Source organism: Callithrix jacchus, chromosome 5, assembly GCF_049354715.1.
Source record: "Callithrix jacchus isolate 240 chromosome 5, calJac240_pri, whole genome shotgun sequence".
In the NCBI taxonomy this organism is placed as follows: domain Eukaryota; kingdom Metazoa; phylum Chordata; class Mammalia; order Primates; family Cebidae; genus Callithrix; species Callithrix jacchus.
The window spans coordinates 58,780,992-58,804,477 of record NC_133506.1 but is presented as its reverse complement, the minus strand read 5'-3'; the positions used below and the strand labels follow the sequence as shown (position 1 = coordinate 58,804,477).

The 23,486-nt window shown below is 58.9% G+C and overlaps 1 protein-coding gene and 1 long non-coding RNA gene across 15 annotated transcripts in view; one reads left to right on the top strand and one right to left on the bottom strand.

Moving 5' to 3' along the window:
• COL20A1 (collagen type XX alpha 1 chain) overlaps nt 1–21,543 on the bottom strand; it is a 34,579-nt gene extending 13,036 nt beyond the window's left edge. For 5 of the 14 annotated variants that reach the window (XM_078372096.1, XM_078372098.1, XM_078372097.1 and 2 more), the window contains exons 1-20: nt 21,483–21,543; nt 19,694–19,785; nt 17,420–17,530; nt 11,493–11,636; nt 11,023–11,181; nt 9,564–9,722; nt 9,220–9,339; nt 8,524–8,688; nt 7,714–7,878; nt 7,317–7,474; nt 6,720–6,849; nt 5,687–5,832; nt 5,165–5,596; nt 4,751–4,880; nt 4,374–4,516; nt 4,081–4,213; nt 3,345–3,493; nt 3,037–3,166; nt 2,272–2,310; nt 758–959 (exon numbers count right to left, since the gene is read on the bottom strand). In XM_078372096.1, the coding sequence (XP_078228222.1) occupies nt 758–959; nt 2,272–2,310; nt 3,037–3,166; nt 3,345–3,493; nt 4,081–4,213; nt 4,374–4,516; nt 4,751–4,880; nt 5,165–5,596; nt 5,687–5,832; nt 6,720–6,849; nt 7,317–7,474; nt 7,714–7,878; nt 8,524–8,688; nt 9,220–9,339; nt 9,564–9,722; nt 11,023–11,181; nt 11,493–11,636; nt 17,420–17,530; nt 19,694–19,775 (2,897 nt within the window). In that variant the 5' untranslated portion in view covers nt 19,776–19,785; nt 21,483–21,543. The remainder of the gene's footprint in view (nt 1–757; nt 960–2,271; nt 2,311–3,036; nt 3,167–3,344; nt 3,494–4,080; nt 4,214–4,373; nt 4,517–4,750; nt 4,881–5,164; nt 5,597–5,686; nt 5,833–6,719; nt 6,850–7,316; nt 7,475–7,713; nt 7,879–8,523; nt 8,689–9,219; nt 9,340–9,563; nt 9,723–11,022; nt 11,182–11,492; nt 11,637–17,419; nt 17,531–19,693; nt 19,786–21,482) is intronic. The other 9 variants (XM_078372099.1, XM_078372102.1, XM_078372104.1 and 6 more) reach the window with 4 other exon arrangements.
• LOC118153988 (uncharacterized) lies at nt 8,849–10,147 on the top strand. Its single transcript, XR_004743873.3, has 3 exons — nt 8,849–8,987; nt 9,596–9,681; nt 10,032–10,147. It is a non-coding gene; the product is annotated as an uncharacterized LOC118153988 (long non-coding RNA).
• Nucleotides 21,544–23,486: the final 1,943 nt, after the last annotated feature.

Sequence of the window (23,486 nt, the reverse complement as noted above, 5' to 3'; positions counted from 1 at the left end):
GGTGTGCCGGCCCAGGACACCCCACAGGAGGGTCCCGGGGTCACAGAAAGGCAGCTCTGCTTCTGGGAGCAGCTCCCGAGACTCACACTCATTGGCACTACCCAGTGGGTCCTCACCAGTGCCCAGGTACCTGCCCCTGTGCAGGTACCTAAGTTTGTTTGTTTATTTGCTTGCTTGTTTGTAGAGATGGGGGTCTTGTTACATTGCCCAGGCAAGTTCCAACCTCCTGGACTGAAGCGATTCTCCTGACACAACCTCCCGAGTAGCTGGGACCACAGATGTGTCCCACCACACCCGGCTTTCACCTTTATCATCTAAAACATTTTAACTTAAAACATCACGCAGCGTATGTCCCAGTTCAGGGTCAGGATTGACAACCTCCCTGTAGATAAGGCAGGGTGGACATGAGTCAGGAATCATCTCACATCTCATGCAGAGCTGTTTGAAAGCCACGGCTTCCCATAAATCCAGCTACTGGCAGCTCCATCTCATCGCTGCAGGTGGGAGAAAGGGCTGCTCACAGAGAACAGCCTGGGGCTCTGGCATGTTGGATGAGTCCTCGGCCCATGCAGGAAAGCCATCCATACTTGGCTGAAAAGTATGCCAAGGGCTGGCCTCACTCCGCCTGAGGAGATTTTACTAATTTTAAAACGTGAGTTTCTGAAGTGCGAGTTATGGGATGAGTCTGCTGGTCGCTGATGTAGCTTTCAAAGGCCGGGGGCACTGTCCTGTCCCACAGCCTCCAGGGGTCTCTTACCCACATACACCGAAGGCCCTGGCATATGAGGTTCCAGCTCCAAGCCAACCCTGGCCCTCGAACCTGACCCGTCTTGTCAGCTGGGCGTCCTTGAAGAGCGTGAAGGTCGGGGCCTCACCAAAGGCAGAGGGCTCCATGGCCACGCCTCGGATGGAAGCATAAGCCTTCTCCACCAGACCGAAGGTCACCATCAGGTCAAACCCTGGGGGACACGGTGGGGGAGAGGGCACTGAGGGACCATCAGAGACGGCAGGGGAGGGAGGGAGAGGCAGGAATGGGGGTTCAAGAGGGACCCAGGGGCTGCAGCGTGGTGGGAGGGAGGGCTGACGGAGCGGGATGAGTGGGTGGAAGTCAGCACAGGGGCTGGGGTGGGCAGGGGTCTGCTTCAGGCCCTGGGCTGGGCACCGCCCCCCACCCCCTCCTCAAGGGAATCCAACACCCTGAGAGGGCCTCCCCCAGGCTGCCTTGGGAAATCACTGGGCCAAATGCCCAGCTTTGGAGACACAGAGATGGACAGGATGGAAGCCCAGCCCCCAACCAGGAGCCCCACCTCCCACCTCCACCTCCGCTCCCCAACAAGCACAGTGCTTGGTGTCCCCAGCCCTCCCAGGGTCACTCTTCCCTCCAAGAAAGACTCTGCCCATGAGTTCCCCTCTGCTGGCACACAGAGTGCCCGGCTCGCTCCATCCACACTGCCTGGGGGCCCGTGATGGCCCCATTCCCTGGCAAGCACCACCACGCAGAGCTGCAGGTGCCAACCACCAGCTGCAAAGCCCCCGCTCCATATCAGGCGCTAACTGGTACAAAGCGAAGGGTGAAATCCCATTCACACAGCTGCTTATCAGCACTGCCAGCAGGCCCGGGCAGGAGTCGGCAGGCTGCAGCCCCTTCCAAGGCCTGTTTCAAGTTAGCAGCCGCTGTCCCTACCATCCCCATCATCCCCACTGGCCCTGCCATCCCCACCATCCCACCATCCCACTGTCCCCACGGTCCCCACTGTCCCCACAGTCCCCACTGTCCCCACCGGCCCCGCAGTCTTGGCTTGTCTCCGCTGCAGGCTCACAGCACTCAGCACCTGCAGCGCCCCCACCCTCTGCACTGTCCCCTGCCTCGAGCCATCCACCTCTCTGGGGAGAGCCTCACTCTCAGCCCCTCTCTGGGGAGAGCCTCACTCTCAGGCAACTCAGATGAGGACCTGGGCTTGGCACCTCAACCCCTGGCTCAAGTCAACAGAGACCCTGGAATGGGGTCAGAAATGATCCAGGGCCCCCAGCATTGCCTTGGCTCTGCTGGGTCCTGGCCGTGACCGTGGATAAGCTTCAGTTCCCTCAGTGAGAAGCAGGAATAACCATCGCCCAACAAGCCATAGGGACATCCGTGGAGGCGCAAACCTGCCCAGATGTCCTGCAACCCTACCACTGTGAGGCCCCAGGTCACGACACCCTTGGCCCCCATGCCCAGGAAGAGCCCGAGAGACCAAGGGGGGCAGGTGGGGGAGGGAGCACAGGACCCACCTGGGAGGGAGCCGTCCGGGCGGAGGGCCGGGCAGGTTGCTGAGAGGAGATGGGGTTGGTGTGAGGGGGCAGCCTGGCCACCATGCCTGACTGACTGCTGGGGAGGGGCTGCTTCTTAGACGATGCCCCGGCCTGTGGTCCTCAGGTGGCACTGTGCTATGTCCCATCAGTCACCTATGCCCTGGCCTCAGGCCTGTGGTCCCAACACCTCCCAGATGAGGAAGGAAACAGGGATGGTCTTATCATCTCTGGGATCTCACTGTGTGAGCAGCTGCCCCACTGTGTCCAAGAAGACAGCCTGGTGGGGCCTGGGGCCGTACCAGGTGTCTCACGGGGTGTGTCACCCTTTGAGGGTACTGGTCACCCAGGGGTGCCCTGTACTGGCAGGGCCAGGGAGATGGGGCATGTGTGTCCTGGGGGCAGGGAGAGGCCTGGTGTGTGGGCATGCGTGGGGGCAAATGTGTCCTGGGGGTAGGGAGATAAGGGTGGGCATGCACATGTGTCCTGGGGGCAGGGAGATGCCTGGTGTGAGGGCGGGCCTGGGGGCACCTGTGTCCTGGGGGCAGGGAGATGCCTGGTGTGAGGGCGGGCCTGGGGGCACCTGTGTCCTGGGGGCAGGGACATGAGCTTGTTCCATGGCAGGTGCTCGGAAGACTTCACAGGCAGAGAAGACAGGAAGGAGCGCCCCTGACAGGAGAAGCCCCTCTGCCCTGACTGGGGCTGGAGCTGGGGCTACCTGGGTCTAGGGTCTTGGTGACCACTCACCCGTCTGGCCCGTGGCAGAGACAGCCTCACTCTTGCCTGCTGTGTAGACAGCTGACACGAGGACCCTGTACTTGGTGGCTGCCTGCAGGTCAGGGAGTGTCACGTGGTTCCTGGGTCCTGGCACGGAGACCTAGGGGAAGGAGGGTGCCTGGTCCCTGCCTCCTGGGCAACTCTGCTAGTCCATGAGGCTCCGCTGCCTCCCTCGGGTCCCACCATGGCAGAGCTGCCGCACTTTGCAGATGGCACAACCATGCCCCTTCTAGGAGGCCCCATGAGGGGTGGCAGCTTCAGGCTCTACCAACACTCACTGATTTCTCAGGTCCTGAGCCAGTGGCGGGCGCATAGGTGAGCTGGTATCGGAGCACGGGGCCATGAGGGGGTGTCCAGCTGACCTGCAGGCTGTCGGGGGTCTCTGAGGCCAGGGCCAGGTTGGAGGGGGGGCTCCTGCTCACCGTGGCTAATGGAGAGCATGGGCTGTGTGGGGCTCAGACCCATCCAGAAAGGACGTGCCGGCGGCCAGAGGACCAGCCACCCAGCCCCTATCCTGCTGTGTGCCCTGTCCCCACCACGCCAAGCCCCACCCCCACCCCTGCCACACCCCACCCACTCCCCACCCCACCCACTCCCCATCCCACCATGCCACACCCACACCACACCCACACACCACGCCCACTCCCCACCCCACCCCACCATGCCACACCCACACCACACCACACCCACGCCACACCACACCCAGACCACACTCCTGCCACACCATGCCCCTGCCAGGGCCTCCACCACACCCCCAACCAGGGCTGCTGCTTGGGCTGCCCTTCGAGACACTACATGGTTTGTACACTCAGCCACTGGGGAACACCTGTCCCCATGTGGACTCAAGGAAGCCCTTTGGACTCCAGTGACCAGGCCCAGTGGTCAGGGGCTCCGGGAGCCTGCCTGCCAGCAGTTCTGGGAGTCCTGGACCTGTGGAGCGGGTGAGTCAGGGTCCCCCTGGGCCATCTCTGCCCCACCCCACACCCAGCAGAGGGGAAGCGGAGGGGCACCTACAGGGGGCATAGTGGAGGGACACAGGGTCGCTGCGGGCCCCATCCCTGTAGTAGGCCAGGATGGTGACATTGTACTCCACGTGCCTCCCCAGGCCAGGCAGGACAGCTGAGCCAAGGTTCCCTGGGACAGAGATCTAGGGAGAGAAGAGCCCAGGGTCACGGGGTGCAGTGGGGTCCTCAGGCTGGGGGAGCCGGCGAACAGGCAGGTGCATAGACAGGCGGGCACACACAAGGCTCTGAGCCCCAGACGTGGGCCATGGGAGAGCCTCCGAGGGAGAAGCCCACGCCACCCACCTCGTGAGCCTTGCCCTCTCCCAGAGGCGTCCACTTGATCTGGTACACGAGCACGCCAGATGGAGCTGCAGCCACCCATGACAGCCGTACCTCGTCCCCTGGCAGCTCCGTCATGGACAGCTGGCTGGGGCTGGGTGCTTTCTCTGAAGGAAGTGGAGACAGAGGCTGGGGTCAGCCCCTGAGCCTGGGCGCCTCAGAGGAGGGGCAGCCACAACCAGGAAAACCCATCACACCCATCACACCTGTCCAGGTGCCCGTCCCCACCTGGCTCAGCCCTGGCCCAGAGCAGGCACCCAAAACACTTGATGCGAACTATCCAGCGGGGCAGAAGGACGCATGATCCCCACTGGACCCCAGCCCGACCTCGCCCCACTCACTGGTGGTGACCTGGCTGGTCAGCGTGGAGGAGCCACCCCTGGGGTAGAGGCAGGTGACGCGGACGGTGTAGGTGGTGGAGGAAGAGAGGGGCCCCAATGTGGCTGAGGTGGTGTTCCCAGGAGCCTCTGTCTGTAGTAATTAGGCGGGAGGCAGGTGCAGCAGGTGCCTGGAGCCCTTGCTGGGTAGAGACCCAGGCCCGGCACAGAACTGCAGGACGGCCTGCTGATTGGGGCCTCCCCCGCCTGGCCCCCCACGGCCCCCAGACCTGTATCTGCCTACAGCAGGTGCCTGTGGTGTGCCTCGTGGCGGCTGTGGTTTTAAGCGTGTTATTTGATGGCTGGCTCCACCCCATGCCTGCCAGACACGGCCCTGTGGTTCCGAGGCACTTGGGCCCCAGCGAGCTCTGCTCTCACCTGTCCCGAGTGTCCGCCCTCGCTGGAGACATAGGTGACCCTGATCAGGCGCACAGGCCTGGGGGTGCGCTCCCAGAACACTCGCACCGAGTCATGGCTCACATCCGAAAAGCCCAGGTGTCTCGGGGGGGCCAGGGTGGCTGCAGAGCACAGCAGAGCCTCAAGGCCAGCACACGGCCTCTGAGGACAGGACAGGGGTGGGCAGTGGCTGGGACTGAGGGGGCCTGAGGACCCCCATGCCATGGAAGGCTGAGGAACCTGATGAGGCATCTGCCCTGTGGGTAGGCAGCCGGGGTCGGGGCACTCACGAGTCCTGACATGGATGCCCCGGGCCTCACTGGCCTCCAGGCCCCACAGGCTCTGCACCAAGACCTCATAGTCCCTGCCTGGCTCCAGGCCGTCCAGCAGCACCTCAGGCCGCCCCACCTGCACCTGCAGAGGCATGACTGCAGACTCCCATCCAGGCCGGCCCCCACCCCCTCTGCCCCACTCCCCTGCCTCCCCACCCCCGGCCCAACTCACCTCTCTCTCCTCCTCCTCCCTCTTCGAGGAGGCAGGCAACAATTGTACCAGGTAGTGGGTGGCCCCCGCCGAGGGCTGCCAGGTGAGGCGGATGGTTCTGGGTGTCAGTGTGGCCAGGGTCAGTGCCCGGGGTGGAGGCAGAGGTGCTGGGGGCCGTGAGGGGCACTTTAGGAAGGGAGCCCACAAGGAGATCACACCACTCACAGGAGACCCTCACACCAGAGTGGTGGGGGCGTCCACCACGCAGTAGATATGTGGGATTCGAAGTAGCGCCTCTCAGGCCCCATCCTGGGCTGAGTTTGTGGCTCAAGCCCTGGGGATACAAGGCCACCTCGAAGGTTTGTATAAGGCCATCTGCCTTGAAGCCATGGCAGGAACGTGGCCTCCGGGGGTAAGAAGGGCCTCTGGAAACAGCCAGATACCAAAGGCCGCCCAGTTTGACTTCACCTGCATGAAATGTCTGGGACAGGCACATGCAGATACAGAAGCCGGGTCTGAGGTTGTAAGAGCTGGGCGGGGGCAGAGGGGAAGGAGCTTAGGGGTGCAGGGGTTACTCTGGTGGGTGAAAATGATCTCAGATGAGCTGTGGCTGTGGGCAACAGCTCTGAATATACCAAAGCCACTGGAACTGTGTACTTGAAATGGGTAGACAGTGGGATGTGTAAATTACATCTCAACAATGCTATTGCAGCAGAGCTCCTGGCAGTCCCGGGGGTCCAAGAACCCAGAGAGCTAAGCCACATGCTGGGGGCCAAGCAGCGGGGAACTCCATAAACAATGTGGACAGGAAGCAGACTGGGCTGTGGTTATGGTTGAGGTGTGACACAAATGGTCTAGCTGGTGTTCAGAAGAAAACCCTGAGGGTCAGAGGGGTCCAGTGACAGCCGTGGTCACACAGCAAGCTGGGGATGGTGCCAAGTGTGGGTAGTTAAGACCCAGGGCTGCTGGCTACGCTGCCCTGGGTGCCAGGCTCCAAGGGGCGGCTGAGAGCGGGGCCTCCCACCCAGAACCTGGACCCCCGGCTCCCACCTACCTGTGGTCGCCAAGCTCTGCAGGCCCTCGCCGACCCCGCCCTCGTAGACAGGGAGCACGGAGACCAGGTACTCTGTGTGTGAGGTCAGGTTGTGCAGCTCCACGGAGGTGGCCGGCCCTTCCACCACCACCTGAAACAGAGTGGGCAAGGACGGAGGCAGGAAGGGGGCACACCGGGGACAGGGGCAGGGCGGGAACTCTGAGCTGGGTGTGGGTGCGGCCAGGGCCCGCAGGGTGGGCTCTTCCCGAAGTCTGCTCTCCCGGTACCTACGAAAGTGGGGCCAGGCATGGCGTGGGCAACCCACTACAATCGATCAATCAATCGATCAATCAAAGGGAGAAGCTGCTCTGAGTCTGACCCTATCTCCTGTGCCCTGGAACATCCTCTGCTCACTCTCCTTAGCCTCCAGAGCGCACTCACCCCCAGGCTGCCTCCAGACGCAGCTCTGTCGTGAGTCCCTCAGCTGCCAGCCTCTCACCATCCCCTTATCGCCTGAACCCAGTCATTTGTGGGCCTTTATTCCTGGCCTCCCCTCAGCTCATCAGACCTCGCCACATGGAGGACCCGCTTGGGGAGCCCGCAGACTGGCCGTCTCACCTCTCTGGGGGTGCCACCTCTGGAGGCCTGCCACATGATCAGATACTTGAGGGGCAGCTGCGGGGCCGGAGTCCAGGACAGGCGGATGCTGGAGGAGGTCACCTGGGTCAGGACCAGGCTGGTAGGGGCAGGGAGGGTGTCCAGGGCCGGAGCCGCTGCTGGGGTGGTGGGGTGGGGGTGGGTGGTCAGCGCTGCGGGTGGCTGCATCCATGCTCCCACTGGTGGCCACTCATAGGAGGGACAGGATAGCTGTTCCCAGCCCCTCCGAAGGCAGATGTAAGGGGGCACTGTAGAACCCTCAGAGCCACAAGAACCAGACTCAAGTACCACACGGGAACCACAGCACCCCCTACCACCCAAGCGGCCAGGTGGGGCTGGCGGGGACCCCGCCTCTTACCTGGACCCCACCACAGGCCCCCACGCTGGAGCCTCTGGCAGATGAGGCGGCTGAGCAGGCCGGCCAGCGCGCCAAGCTGCGGGAAGCCCAGCACATTGTGGACAGTGATGTCCTGTGGCGGGGACGCCAGGAGCCTCAGTTCAGCCTCATCCGCGTTCTTCACACCTGCTCGTGAGGAAGGAGGCAAGTCGGCCTGCGCTGGGGTCACCCAACGGGGCCACCACAGTGGGGGCTGGGTCTCCATGGAGACTGGGCCAGAGGAGAAGAGGCCCACGGGCTACACTCCTCAGCCCACCGCCACGCGAGTGCTGGGCCAGGTGCTCCTGAGGGGTTGGGGACATCAAGGAAGGGTCTCTGCCCCCAGGACTCCTGCCTCAACATCTGCAGTTTCCTCCCCACAGGACGGAGTTGATTCTCCCATGAGTCCCAGGCCCTGGAGGGTGCCAGGAAGCTCCTCACCAGGGGACAGCAGGCGGGAGTTGCCAGGCACAGGGACAGTGACCAGCAGGGACAGCCCCGGCTCCTCAGTGAATGTCACACCAGGGAGGTTCAGGCCATGAGGGCTGGGGCGGGGGGTTCTACAGAAGGCAGCAAACAGCAGGAGATGGAAAAGGAGCAGCCAAGCTAACGCTGCCCACCTGCACCATTGCCGCTGAGTGCCCGGCAGTGCCCGGCTCTGCGTGCAGCCTGTGCCGTGGACGCAGAAGCTGAGCTCAGGACCAGGAGTCTAATGCCAGCTCCCAGCTGCCACCCTGAGCCCAATCTGGCTGTGAGAGTCCAGCCCAGGGCCAGGGGCCGCACGGTGCTCACCCACAGCGAAGACGATCACACCCAGGTCCTTGAGGATGCAGGCAGCGGTATGCACGTCATCCTGCGACTTGCCGTCCGTCACCAGAATCACCACCTTGGCCGCCTCTGGACGCACACCAGCTGCCGGCTGCAGGTTCTGTCCCAGCACGTGGGTCAGGGCAAGGCCTTGGGAGCAGTGGGAATAAAGTGACAGGTGGCTGCCAGTGTCCCCTCCAGGTGCTTGGCTGGCAGCAACCACACAGCAGAGACACTCCTCTCCTTCCTTGCAGGCTGCCAGGAGGCTGGGCGGTAGCTCGAGGGGGCAGGGAGAGCCTGCCTGTGGAGAGGCCCCCAGAGGAGCCCCAATCCCCTAGTCAGGCCCTATCTGCAGGTGAGCAGCCAGACGGGGCTGGTGTGGACCCAGCCGGAGTGTCAGTGGAACAGAGGAGCCGTGTGCTGCATATGGGCCCTTGCTTCCATTGAAGGTAAACAAGGGGGTAACCATGCCTGTTACATAGGTGCGGATGGGGCTGGATTTATACACAAGCTTTTGGGGTCTGGGGGGCTGCAGAAGGAGGTCTGCCCTCAGGATGGGGTGGGCGGCAGGCCTGGCCATACCTGTTCCCCTCTCAGGACTGGGGGCTGGGAACCTGTTCCCCCTTCAGGACTAGGGGCTGTAAACCTGTTCCCCCCTCAGGACTGGGGGCTGGGCCGTACCTGTGAATGTGTTCCCGCCCTTGTAGCGGAGGTGGCGCACGGCTGCCAGCACCTGCTCCTTGGTCCCAAGGGAGTTCAGGTCCCACTCGGTCTGGGCGTCCCCGCTGTACTGTGTCAGGCCTGGGGGCAGGGGTGTGACTCATCTCCCCAGGGAGACGCTGCTACAGAGCCAGGGCCTCCACATGGAGCGGCCCCCAAACACCTCACATGCAGCAGGCACCCTGCCCACCAAGGTGGGAGCCCTGGCTGCTGTGGGGACCCCCACAGGTCACAGCCCACCCCGGGCAGTCAGAGTTGTGGGGACCACACCAGGGAGGGGTAGGAGGTGGGCATCCAGAACCCACCTACTTGGACCTTATCTGGCCCGATTTCAAAGGGCGTGATGACACTGGCCAGGAAGTCCTTGACCTGCTGGAAGTGACTGTGGCCGATGCTCCAGGACCCGTCCACCAGGAAGACCATGTCAGCAGGCATGGGGGGCAGGCAGCGAAACTGGGGGGCAGCTGGGATGGCAGGGAGTGGGCAAGGTGCTGGGTGAGGCCCATCACTGGTCCGAGACCCCCAAACTGCTCCAGGCCTGGTCCCAACCCCCAGATCACCTTCCCTGGGGCTCCAGCCACAGGAGTGAGTCGGGCTGGGCCAGGTGTTGGGGAAAAGGACCACGAGATCCTTGGGCCCCAGCGGACTAGACAGCGCTGCACAGACCCCACTGCGAGGTCCGCCATGGCTAACGTGAGGCCACCAGACTAGACAGCCCCGCATGGACCCACTGTGAGGTCCGCCACGGCTAACGTGAGGCCCCTGGTGCTCAGGTGCCTCCATCCTCCACGACCCCGGTGGCCGCTGCACACAGCTGTCTGCACAGGAGCTACACACACAGACACCAAGCCAGATTGCCACTGGGTGCAAACCGGGCACAGAGGAGAAGGTGGGCACTGCAGATAGCCCCAGCAGAGCCACCGTGAGCACTGCCCTGGCGGTGCTGTGCAGACAAAGCCCTCACCACTGGTCTGGTGCTCCCCAGAGTTTTGCACAGACAGTGCCTGGTAGGGTGTGTCCCAGAGCCAGGGCCAGACCCCTGGGGGATGGCTGAACAAGGCCAGCAGCCATCAGGGTGGGACCCCCCCGCTGGGCCGACAGAAGAGGCTCGGCTGGTCTGAGGCCTCACGGGTGGGGACATTTCCCTGGGGGAGCCCAAGTCCAGTGGAGACAGCAGGGCCCAGCACCCTGGGGGGAGGACAGCCCCAGACCAAAGGACCCTTCTAGAGGGGACGTGCCCAAGACTAAAGAGGGGGACACTTCCTTCAGTTCCAAGCCTGACAGGGGAGGCAGAATCCTGCCTCTGAGGACCCTAATCTGATGGAGGAGACAAAGTCAGGCCCTTCCAGCTCTGTGGGGAAGCGCAGCTCTGCCTGCAGGGGCCTCGTGGGTAGACACAGTGCACTGCCCCCATCTGTGCCCACCCCTTACTCGGCTTCTCTTCTGTCCTGGTGTGGTTCTGCCTCTCCCTCCAGGGCCCCCAGACCAGCTCTGCTCCTCCTGATCCCATTCCTGGGGGAGCATGACCCACTCCTTTCACCCCCCCCAGACCCAGGCTGGAGGTTCCCAGAGGGGCCAGAGGTCGTGGGACCGCCTGCTCCCAGTGGTCTGGCTTGAGTGAATCCAGGAGCGTGGCAGCCTTAGGTTAAAGCTGGAGAGTGTGTGGTCAGGCGCGAGGAAGAACTTCCTGGCCTCACGGTGAGAAACAGAGAAACCAAAGGTCACTCCTTCCTGGAGACTTACTCTCCCCCGACCCCAACCCACCAGGAGTGGGCAGATCCCGGCTTGGCTCGAAGGCAACTCGGGGCTCTGACGCCTGCTCAGGGCCTGGGCTCCCCACGAGGGAGGGGGTAGGCTCCGGGGTTCCAGAGCTGAGGCTCCTCCGGCTGCTCCTGTCCAGGGAGCTACTCTTCAGTTCCTCAACTGCAGGGAGAAGCAAGGGGCGGTCAGTGTGGGAGTGGAGGGTGTGCCGGGTAGCTGCAGACACACCCTATCAAGGGTGCATTTGTGGGTGCTGAGGGCCCAGACCCTGGGAGGCACAAAAAGGTGTCAGGGGCAAGGCAGCCTTGCTGGTGAGTCAGCCCAGAGCACTTCACACACACCCACCCCTGGGGCTGGAATGCAGCCTGGAGGAGGGTGGGACACTGGCCTGGTAGACAGTGGGACCCAGCCTGGAGGAGGGTGGGAGCTGGCCCGGAGGAGGGGGGTACCCAGCTGGCGGATGGCAGACTTACTCACAAACTCCCTCCGAGCCAGCAGGACGTGCCCGGAGCCAGTGAGCTCGAAGATCTGCAAGGTGTAACCCTTGGAGGGGCTCAGGCCCCCCACCGTGGCCTTGGGGGTCTTGGTGGTCAGTATCACCTCCTGTTCTGAGTCGCCTGGGTGGGGGTGGGGACAGCTTTAGAGGCCAAGGTGGGCACACATGTGTGTGTCTGTCATGCGGGGAGTGAAATTCTCGTGGCTCCTCCTCACCCTAGCTCCTCCTCTTGAGGCCAGAGAGAGAAACAGGGAGGGTCTGATGGAAGGGACGCAGGCTCCTGGTAATAAAGTGAGAGGGAATGGGTCTTGGTGGCAGTGAGAAGATGCACTTACTAAACCTGCCTAGAGGAATCTGTCACGTGGTGAGGTGAGAACCCATAAACCCTCAGAGACTGTCCAGGTATGAAGACGGGGCTGGCCAGGGAGGGGATGGTGACCCCAGGGGCCAGGACCAAGAAGGATGAGTCTGGGGCCAGGGCCCTGCCCCCTCCCACAGGCCCCACCCTATGCGTTGCACAGACCCACCAGCTGGTGTGACTCCATGATTCTAAAGTTTGGGCTGGATTTTCAAGTGTGAAAGCAAACAAATGATTTTAAAGGGGCTACTGTCATATTCTCAGAGGAAAGAACAAGAAGAAATGGCCCAAAGCAGAGCTCAGGAGGTGGGAGTTGAGCACTGGGTGATTCTCTGGATCTCAAATGCCAGGATGAACCAACTAAATATTCAATGATGGTCCTGAAACATTTTAAATTTGGGAGCTGCTCATGGCATTGGGTTACCTTTGAGCCTTTTCTTTAGAAAAACATACTGAAATATTTACGGACAGTGTCGTATCATGTCTGGGATTTGTTTTAAGATAATACAGAATGTAGAGGCGTCAGGGAGAGGGACGGAAAACAAGACTGGCCACACGCTGACAGCCACTGAAAGCTACGTTATGAAAACATGAGGCTTCATTACACAATGCTCTTTTCTTTTGCATGTGTTTAAATTTTTGCATTAAAAAATCAGCTCCAACAAAGACAAGAAAGCAAATAATAAAAATGTATAACAAGTATAACAAAAAGGAAGATTATACATATAAACCAAATATATCATTAATTTCATTAAATATAAATGGAAAAAATCTTTTAATAAAAAGACCGTCACACTGGACAAAAACAATACCAGTTATACCCAGCTTAGAGAACACATCTGAAGTGAAAGGTGAAAGGTTAGCAGTAAAAGAAGGAAAAAGATTCAACGCAAACACTACCTGGTGAAGCAACAGCAGCTCAGATGCAAGAAACAGGGATAGTGAAGAGCATTTCAGCAGGAAAAAGGTCCGCCCACCGGGAAGGCACAGTCACTCTACATGGGCACGCACCAACGACAGAGCCTCAACGCATAAAGCAGAGAGTGGTGGGCAGCCACAGGAAAGGCAGGTCTGCGAGCACAGGGAGATTTAAAATACTTTTGTCAGTAAGGGATAGGATGAGCAGACCCAAAACACACCAACTATGTAAAGTTCTGAACGATAAGGTAAAAAACTTAATTAGAAAGCTATCCCCCACAACGGCAAATTGTGTATATTTTCTTTTTTCTTTTTTTTTGAGATGGAGTTTCACTCTTGTTACCCAGGCTGGAGTGCAATGGTGCGATCTCGGCTCACCGAAACCTCTGCCTCGGGGGTTCAGGCAATTCTCCTGCCTCAGCCTCCTGAGTAGCTGGGACTACAGGCATGCACCACCATGCCCAGCTAATTTTTTGTCTTTTTAGTAGAGACGGGGTTGCACCATGTTGACCAGGATGGTCTCAATCTCTTGACCTTGTGATCCACCCGCCTCGGCCTCCCAAAGTGCTGGGATTACAGGCTTGAGCCACTGCGCCTGGCAAATTGTGTATATTTTCAAAGTCACATGGAACACTGACAAAAATTGATCACATGCCGGACCATAAAACGAGGTATGTTTTTATTTTTTCTTTGAGATAAAGTCTCACTCTGTCACCCAGGCTGGAGTTCAGTGGCAGGATGTCAGCTCAATGCAACCTCCACCCCCCAGGTTCAAGTGATTGTCCTGCCTCAGTCTCCCAAGTAGCTGGGATTACAGGCGCGCGCGCACCACCATGCCCGGCTAATTTTTGTATGTTTAGTAGAGATGGGTTTCACCATGTTGGTCAGGCTGGTTTCAAACTCCCAGCCTCAAGTGATCCGCCCACCTTGGCCTCCCAAATTGCTGGGATTACAGGTGTCAGCCACTGCACCCATGCTGGCTAATTTTTGTAGAGGTTTCTCCATGTTGCCCAGGCTGGTCTGGAACTCCTGGGCTCAAGAGATCCTCCTTCCTTGGACTCCCAAAGTGCTGGAATTACAGGCACGAGCCACCGCACCCAGCCAGCAAGGAATTTTCCAAAGGACTGGAAGCATATTGTACATTTCTGGTCATGATGCAATTAAGGAAGACATCCAAAACGAAAAGTAGGTAGAAAATCCCCCATGTTTCAAAACTAAGAAATCTACTTCTAAGTAGCTTATGGGTCAAATAAAAATGTCATGATAAAAATCAGTGGATATTTTTAACTGAATGATAATGAAAACTCTGCTTACAGGAAAATTTAATAGTTAACTTCAGATCTTATAAATGCAGGGCAGAAAATCAATGAACTTAAGCATCCATCTTAAGGAGTTAGAGCAGAAAGTTAAACACAAAGAGAGCAGAAAGAAATAGAAACAAGAAATTAATGCAATAAAAAACACATGTAAAATCAAGAACAGACCAACCAAGCCCAAATGTGTTTTATCAAAAGTCTAACAAGATAGATAAACTTCCCGACTGCCCGTTGAAAGCAGAGAGAAGATTCGGTCAATAACGGGAATGAAAAGGGCTGTAACTGGAGAGTCTATGGGATAATATGAACCACCCATTACACCAACTCATCAGGACATTTACAGAAAATGCAAATTCCTATTCAAAAACTAACTTACCAAAACTGACACAAAAAAAACTAAAAATCTGAGTAGTCCTATTTCTGTTAAGGAAATTGAATCTATTATTTCAAGTGTTCACATGCGTGTGCGTGTGCATGTGTGCACGCACACACACACACACACCCCGAAAGCCCAGAAGTCAGAGCCAGTGAATTCCAGCAAACATTTAAGGAAAAAAATACCACCAGCATTACACAAACTCTCCCAGAAAATGGAGTAAGAAGAATCCTTCCCCAACTCATCTTAGGAGGTTTAAAACTGATACCAAACTTAAAAAGGAGTTTATAGGAAAGAGTAGTTATTAGCTAATATTCCTTCATGAATAAAAATCTTAGACAAAATACTTGCAAATCAATTTAATAATATATAAAAGGGGATAGGCCAGGTACAGTGGCTTACCCCAGAAATCCCAGCGCTTTGGGAGGCCAAGCTGGGGAAATTGTTTGAGGCCCGGAGACTGAGGCTGCAGTGAGCTATGACTATGCCACTGCACTTCGAAGTCCATCCTGGATGACAAAGGGAGACCCTGTCTCTTAAACATATGTATATAGCCAGGTGCAGTGGCACACACCTGTAATCCCAGCATTTTGGGAGGCTGAGGCGGGTAGATCATGAGGTCAGGAGTTCAAGACCAGTCTAACCAACATGTTGAAACACTGTCTCTACTAAAAATACAAGAATTAGCCAGGTGCAGTGGCGCGAGCCTGTAGTCCCAGCTACTCGGGAGGCTGAGGCAGCAGAATTGTTTGAACCCAGGAGGCAGAGTAGCAGTGAGCCAAGATCACGCCACCACACTCTAGCCCAGGTGACAGAGCAATACTCTGTCTCAAAATAAATAAATAAATGTACTTATTTATTTAATATATTAATAATATAAACATATAAAATATATTTAATATGTAAATGTTTAATATTGAATAAATCACTGTAATTTACTACATGTAAATTACATTAACCATATAAAGGAGAAAATAATTTCTCCTTTAAAGAAATAATTTGGAACAGATAATCCGCTCTCTCGATAAAAACTCAGCCTACATCGAACTGAACAGGATCTAGTGTGATCAGGCACATCTATCTGGAAAAGGCAAAACAGAAAACCCTTCCAGGGTTTTGGGGGACGGGGCTCAGGGCTGACCTTGGAGTCACAGAACTGTTCTGTGCTAGTGGTTACAGGACTGGATTCACTTGATAAAACTCACAGACCTATTCCCAAAAGCATGAATGTCTCTGCATGTAAATGACAGCCCAATAAAAACAAGGGACGCCACTGAGCACCCTCCAGAGTAGCTCAGGTCACGCTGCAGGCATTGGGTGCCAAGAGTGTCATGTGTCGGAGGCCGTCACACGCTGTTGGCGGGAGGACACGCTGGTAACAGCCACTGAGTCCACTGCGTCCATGTTTTCCGCTAGCGTTGAAAATGCGTAATGCTTTGACGCTCCCACTCCTGGGTTAACACCCAAGAGAACAGCATCCACATGGACACCAGAAACACAGCGAACCTGGACACGAGCCAGACGCCCATCGACAGCAGAACAAACCACACAACGGAATACTATACAGCAAAGAAAACGGACCGCAGAGACAGCACAGCGAACCTCACAAATGCGCACCAAAAAAACAGACACCGAGGAATGGCCACGTGTGATTCCACTCAGAGGAGGCTCCGAAACTGGCAGGCTAGTCCACACTGCCAGAAGTCACACAGGGGCCGTCCCGGAGCAGGACAGGGTGGATGCTGAGCAGGGCACTGGGGGCACCGGTATGGCCTGTTTCTACCCCTGGAGGCGTCTGTGATGGCCGTCACACTGTGCTGATTCACACAGTTGAGCATTTACCCCTGTGGCTCTTCCATCTGGGCTCTGAGAAGCTTTAAAATTAGCACCATTTTCAGGTTAGGGCCATTCCATGCTCTGGGAACCAGGTTACCTCAGCATCCTCAAGGCCCTGCTCCTGTAAACAAGGATTAGTGCATGGGGGGGAAGGGCAAGCACTTCTGGGGTTCGCTGTGTAGAGTCCAGGCTGTTCCAAATGCCCCTGAGGCACTGAGACTCGTTCTGAGGAGGGAGTCTTTCTTTAAAGAATATGGGCCGGTATGGCAATTCACACCTATAATCCCAGCCTGTGGGAGGCCAGGAGTGTGGATCATCTGAGACCAATTCAAGACCAGTCTGGGCAACGTGGTGAAACCCCTTCGCTACAAAAAAATACAGAAATTAGCCAGGAGTGGTGGCTCACACCTGTAGTCCCAGCTACTCGGGAGGCTGAGGTGGGAGGATCTCCTGAGCTCAGGAGATTGAGGCGGCAGTGAGCTGTGATCGCACCACGGCCCTCCAGCCTGGGCAACAGACTGAGACCCTGTCTTAAAAAAACAAAAAATTGACCAGGCACAGTGGCTCATACCTGTAATCCCAGGCTGAGACAGGCAGATCACAAGTTCAGGAGTTTGAGACCAGCCTAACCAACATAGTGAAACTCTGTCTCTACTAAAAATACAAAAAAAAAAAAAAAAAAAAAAATTAGCCAGGCTACGTGGCGGACACCTGTAATCCTAGCTACTTGGGAGGCTGAGGCAGGAGAATTGCTTGAACCCAGGAGCTGGAAGTTGCAGTGAGCCGAGATTGTGCCACTGCACTCCAGCCTGGGCAACAATGTGAGACTCCATCTCAAAAAAAGAAAAATTAAAAGTGTGTCCTGAATGCCTTCTGCAGGGGCTGCATGCCAGGGACATATGGGCCCGTTCCCTGTTCCATGTCCTACGTGATGGGGGAAGGAATTTGGGGACAGCAGAGACCGAGGCCAGAGAGTTGCTGACACATGGGCTGGAGTGGGGACGCCATGGGCCTGAGCAGGCTTGGTGGCCACAGCCGCCACACCAATCGTCCTTAGCACGTCGTGGGGGAAGGGGGCCTGGGAGGGCACAGGTCCTCACCTGCCATGGGCTTCACTTGCACCAGGTAGCCAAGGCCGCTCCCCTCTGACTCTCTCCACTTCATCTGCAGCTGGTCCTCGGGAAGCACAGCCAGCCTCAGGCGGCCACTTGCTACAGAAACAGGATAGGGTGGTCAGGACCTCCCCTCCACCTAACCAATCATGGGGGTTCAGACGTCCTGCCCTCAGCACTTGGGAGGGATAGAGTCTTATCCCGGAGGATCCTGAAGGGACACAACCCACCCTGGGTGTCTGAGGGTCTCAGCCCCATGTGGGGAGACGAGACCTCTGCTGGGGGTGAGAAGAACCGGCCCTCCCAGGGGTCTGCAGTGACAGGGCCACCCTGATAACTTCAGTCACAGGGAGTCCAGTCCCACCCAGGGATGCCCCACCCTGGCTCTCCAGGGGTTCTCCCCACCAGGAGGAGGCTCAGGCTCACGTGTGGAGAGCAGCACCTGCCCCACTGGTGACCGGAGACCCTGAGCCAATGCAGGAGCTGCCAACCTGCCCGTGGCCTGAGCTGGGTCCCTGGGAGAAGGGGCCGTGTAGACACAGACCCCTCAGCTGCCAAGACCACTGCCAGGTGCACAGACCCCTCGGTGGGGAGTGTGGGTGCAGGACCCCACGCTGGAAGTATGTGTATCTCGGCACATGTGTGCATCCGTGTCTCCATGACAGGGCTGCCTCCTGTGGTGGGGGAAGGGGGTCCAGGCCATCTGAGAGGAGGAGGTGGTGGCAGGGGCCTGGCCAGCCTCCCAGGGCTCTGGAGAGGGTAGGTGCCCCCTGAAAGCTTCCGGGAGCTCAGTAGTAGGGACAGCTATTTTTGGAAACTGGGGACAGAGATGGGCTTCTTTGGGCTGCCCTCCAGAGAGCTGGGGCTCAGGGGGAAGGGCAGGGGCTGGGGGGCACCGGGGCAGACACAATGACCCATTGAGAGCGGACAACAGCTGGGCCGGGTCTCCGGATGGGGGCTTGCAAGTCAGGAATGCGTGGGGGATGAGGAGTGGCTCTGAAGGCCAGCTGTGAGCAGGCCCCTCCCGCCGCCGACCCTGCTTGTGAACAGCCTTCTGTTCCTCCACTCTGCCTGCCAATGTTGGGGAGCCCTTCCCCAGCTCCCTGCAGGGTGACAGCGGCTGGCGGGAAGGGCCTCAGCCAGAACCACGCTCCCCTCCTTGGATGGTGGCCACGCCTGGCCCGGGCCATCCTGGGAAGGGCTGCCCCATGTGTGGGCTCCCACCCTTCCTGGGCCAGACTCAGTGCCGCAGCCCACCTGGCTGTCTTCAGGCTCAATGGCCTGAAAGGCCCTTGTGAAGGTCGCCCCGTTGTCTGAATCCTGAACTGGACAGGGCAGCATATTCACCTTTGCCTGACCCAGGTTGTTTCTGTACAATCAGTTACTGATTTGGCTCAATTGACAGCAGAAGCTTCTTTCAAACTGTCCCGGGCTCTACACTAGACCTGGGCTCCTGGTCCCACCCGCCCCTCTGCAACGGCAGCGGCTGGCAGAGGCTCCTAGCCCTCCTGTCAGGCCCTGGTGGTCATCCCTTAAATGCACATTACTAGGAGTAGCTGCTACCTCCTGCCTCTCACCCCCGAGGAATAACCATCACTCAGTGGGAGCCCGAAACTTCCCAGGAGCTCGCGCGTTGGCCCAGCTGGGAACAAATTTCCAGTGTGGCCGAGGCCCTGGCGCCTACTCCACAGACACAGACGTCTGCCTTCCTAGAATCCCTTTAACCCACGTTTCTCATGGGAGGAACAGCTGCTCAGACACGTCGTCTTGCAAATCTTCTGCCACTTCCCTTTGCTGCCATGGGCGGCACCCCACACTCCCCAAAAACCCCAACCAGGAGCGGCCAGCCTGGTGTGGCCCTCTGCGGATGGGCTGTGCCGGCCCAGGAGTGCACACAGAGGAAGGGGTGCCGTGTGGAAACGCGGGCGCCACAGGCGGAGAAGCCAGAGGCGGGCTACCTGGATGCACGGGGGGAAGAGGTAGGCTGGACGGTGGCCCCGTCTTTGTGCTAGCTTCCCAGAGACTGCTCAGAAAAGGTGTTTGCAAAATGGCTCTCAGCCGAGCGGTAACATATCGGAGGACTGAAGCCTTCCCGATGCAAGGCTGAGAGTCCGTCCCGACCCCTTGCCTTTGCTGTAGGAGCTGCTCTGAGTTTAGCACATATTCAACTTAGGAGGCTGGCCAGGCGGAGTGTCCTTTGTGGGCACTGGTGGGGCAGGCAGGGCCTGGGGGCAAGCAGAGGCCTGCTGCCAGCGTCCTTACCGTGTCCTTGCTCTCGTCCGAGGATGGCACCCAGCCACAGCCAGAGGCAGAGGCCGAGGCATGTGGGGGCTCGGGAGCGCATGGTGCTTGGCCTGCAAAGGGGAAGAGGTCATGCCCTTCAGCTTTCCCTGTCTGTCCCCTCCCTGACCGCAAAGCCAGAGCTTCTCCATGTCCTCAAGAGCCAGGCAGGTGGTCCCCTCACTGAGCTCTGCCCCTCACATGTGGAGGGACTAGAGGCCTCCAGCCTGTTGTCTTGGGGACACCCCCAGCTGCCCAAAATTCAAGGACCCAAGGCTGAGCTGGGTGCTGCTGCCTCCCGATCCCGCCACCCTCATTTGCATCCACACTGGAAGTACACAGCTGGGGCTACTCTGAGTTGTCAGCAGGATCTCCAGCCCCAGCTGTCCCCATGCCCAGTGCAGGGGGTGGCTGGGACGGGCGCGTGGCCAGTCTCCTGCTCGTGGGGCTCCTTGGGGCTGTGGAGGGCTGAGGCCAACGTGTGAACTTTCCAGGCACTGTCTGATCGCTGAACACATATGGTGTCCCTGTGGGCCCAGCCTCATCCTCGAGGAAGAAGGGGCATCAGAGAGCTGTGGAGAGTGAGAGCTGCCCGGGAGGGGTGGGAGCAGGTGGGCCTGTGGGATGCCAGCCCGGGTGCAATGTGCGGATGCCATGCGCACGTGGCTCTGAGGTCGAGACAGGGAGGTGGCCAGGGCCACTGAGGGCCGTGTGGGCCACAAGGAGGGCCAGGGAAAACCCGGCCGGGCCTGCTCAAAGGGGCTGGGAGTGGAGGTTGGATCTGGGATGCTCTGAGGGGGCCTTGGAGGCCAGGGTGACCCAGTGACTGGTGCCCAGAGGTGGCATTGGAGACGTGGAGGCATGTCAGCTGCCAGGTCCAAGTTCTCTGCCTGCCACCGTGCCCAGGGCCAAAGCAGAAATGCCGTGGGCTCCCCTGCACTCCCACCCCCGCCACTGCATGCACCACACCCTCGCCCCATGCACCACCATCCGCCTTCAGGAGGCAGACAGTGCACTCCTGGCTGGGACCCTGCCCTCTGAGTGGAGCTGAAGGAATGACTCGCCTGCAGGCCTCAGCTCTGTGGCTGCAAGTGCTGACATCCCATACCGCAGGGTTCCAGGGTCCTGAGTGACCCAGGCCCTCCTGTCCCCCAACAGCTAACAGAGACCCCCCCAGCACACCCCTCACAATGTGTGACCCAAGTATCCCCACCAGGGAATCACCTGTCCCACAGGGGCAAAGCCTCCCCAATTGGGAAGATGCTGGCTGAAATCAGGGACTTCGTGCCCTCCCAGCTAGCAGCAGTCAGACATGCCCCAGACGATGGGGCAGGAGGCCCCTGTGGGCTGGGCTTCCAATTCCACCAGGGGTACCCGTGGCAGCCCAAGTGCCCCCAGCTCCCTGGACCCTCCCACCCCAGAAGCCTGGCTTGACTCAGTGGGACCCCTGCCTCGGCCACAGGCGTACATACAGCCTTGAGGGGAAGCTGCTCTCTGCTCGGTGTCCACCCTCCTCACGTCCCCATGCCCTGGAGGTTTCTGAGACACCAGAAGAGGGCCCTTGGTGAGAGCTCAGGCAGCCCCAGGCTCCCACTGCCTCAGCCCCTCCCAGCCGCACTCTGGGCTGGGTATCGTGGTCCTGTGGCTCATGGGGCGCTTGGCCTCTATCCTGACTTTTCTGAAAGTCAAAGCCACCCTCAGATCACAGGCTGAGTGGATCTCCTGCCGGCCCCTTATCTATCCAGCCTCAGGACGGCACGAAGTCACCCACCTCCTCCTCCTCCTGGGACACCGGCCCTCTCTCCTGGGGTGTGCTGGTCCCCTCTGGTCCTGCTGTGGCCACAGGAAGGCTGGAACTTATGAAAGGCCTCTCCTCCATGGACGTCACTGCCCGAGTCCACCCCCCCCCGGGCCCACCCCTTTTCTCTCTTCCCCTCCTTTCCCCTCTACCCTTCCTGTGTGCTGCCCTGGGCGTCTCTCCAAGAATGGGGAGCACAGAGATCCCAGCATGAAGGGCCCCACTGCACAGCAGGGCAGGGTCCAATCAGTAAGGAGCAGGGCTTTACCCACCCAACACTTTCATTCCTCACTCCCAGGGGCCCATCCTGCAACAGGGAAGCCACACAGACAACAGGGCCACTGCATGCAGGTGCTGGACACTGTGGGGAGCAGGCTGCAGCTGTGCCCGGACCCCCACCCATGTGGTCCCCTTTCCCCTCCCGCAGTGTGCTCCCAGATCCCCATCCCCACCCCCACCCAGGACGTCGCTGCAATCTGCTTCCCTACCAGCCTTCCCTCTGCACAGGCCAGGCAAGCCCTGCCCTCAGTGAAGCCCTCCCAGAGCACCCTGAAGGCTCCCACCACCGAACAGTCTGCAGACTGGTCCCGGTCACCAGGGCTTCAGCAGGTGCCCAGGCCTGGAAAACAGGCCCCTGACCTGACCCAACCAGCCCAGCACCTGCCCATGGCCTGCCCCTGCCCCACCCCTGCTGCGACTCCAATTCTGGCCAGCCCAGCACCACAGCAAGCCCCGCCCAACACAGGCCCCACCTAGGCAGCCGGCTGTAAAGGGCCCACCTCTCCCCAGCACTGCACCCCTGGAGCCAGTGGGCAGCCCATGCTCTGCTGGGCACTCTCCAAAGGTGTTAACGTCCCTGGAGCAGCTGCTGCTGGGCCCCTAAGTCCCCTTCTCTGAGCTCAGCTCCCATCCCCTGGGGCTGGGGCATGACTGCCAGCTGCTCAAGGCTGTCTCTGCCCCAGGACTGCCTGGGAGGTTACAGACAGACCCTGGTGCAATGACTGGGAAACCTGTCCGAGATGCACAGCCTCCGGAGAAACTCACGGTCCACAGCTCAACGTGGATCTTGTCGAGGCATCTGCTTCCCTGACACACCCGAGCACACCCAAATGCCTGTCCCTGCCTTTGGTTTTAGGAACCCCAACCTAATACCAAGTATCACATGAGCACTTCACGGCCACCGGAGGCAGTCCTGAGTGACCCAGGCCCTCCTGCCCCCAACAACACAGCTAACGGAGATCCCCCCCAGCACACCCCTCACAGTGTGTGACCCAAGTATCCCCAACAGGGAATCACCTGACCCTCAGGGGCCCAGTCCCCAAGCCCCTACCTCCTCTGCACTCAGGACATCGAGACAGGGCCAGCCCCCCGTGGGCCTCCCGACCCTGGGTTGCCTGAGGCCTGAGGGAAATGAGCCTGCCTCTCCCCGGCCCCTGCCTGCTGCTCTGGTAAAAGAGGAACCACTTGCCCTGGCTCCAGGCTCAGCCTCCAGAGGCAGGAGGTGAGCTGGAGGTGCTCTGTGGGAGGTCAGCACTGGCACAGCGGCCACAGAGGAAGTGGTGACATCTGCTGAAGGCAAAGGCCCAGGCTGGAGGCTGATAGAGGAGAGGGTCCCACCTCTCTGGATCCCTGGGCCAGACTTGGACTCAGGATCCACCTCTTCAAGGCTACCTTTATTTACTTATTTATTTTTAGACAGTCTCATTATGTTGCCCAGGATGGAGTGCAATGGCACAATCACAGCTCACAACCGCCATCTCCCCAGTTCAAGCGATTCTCCTGCCTCAGCCTCCCGAGTAGCTGGGATTAAAGACGTCCGCCACCATACCTGGCTAATTTTTGTATTTTTAGTAGGGACGGGGTTTCATCATATTGGTCAGGCTGGTCTAGAACTCTGGACCTCAGGTGATCTGTCCACCTCAGCCTCCCAATGCTGGGATGGCACAGCCCATCCACCAACTGGCTGTCCCACGCAGC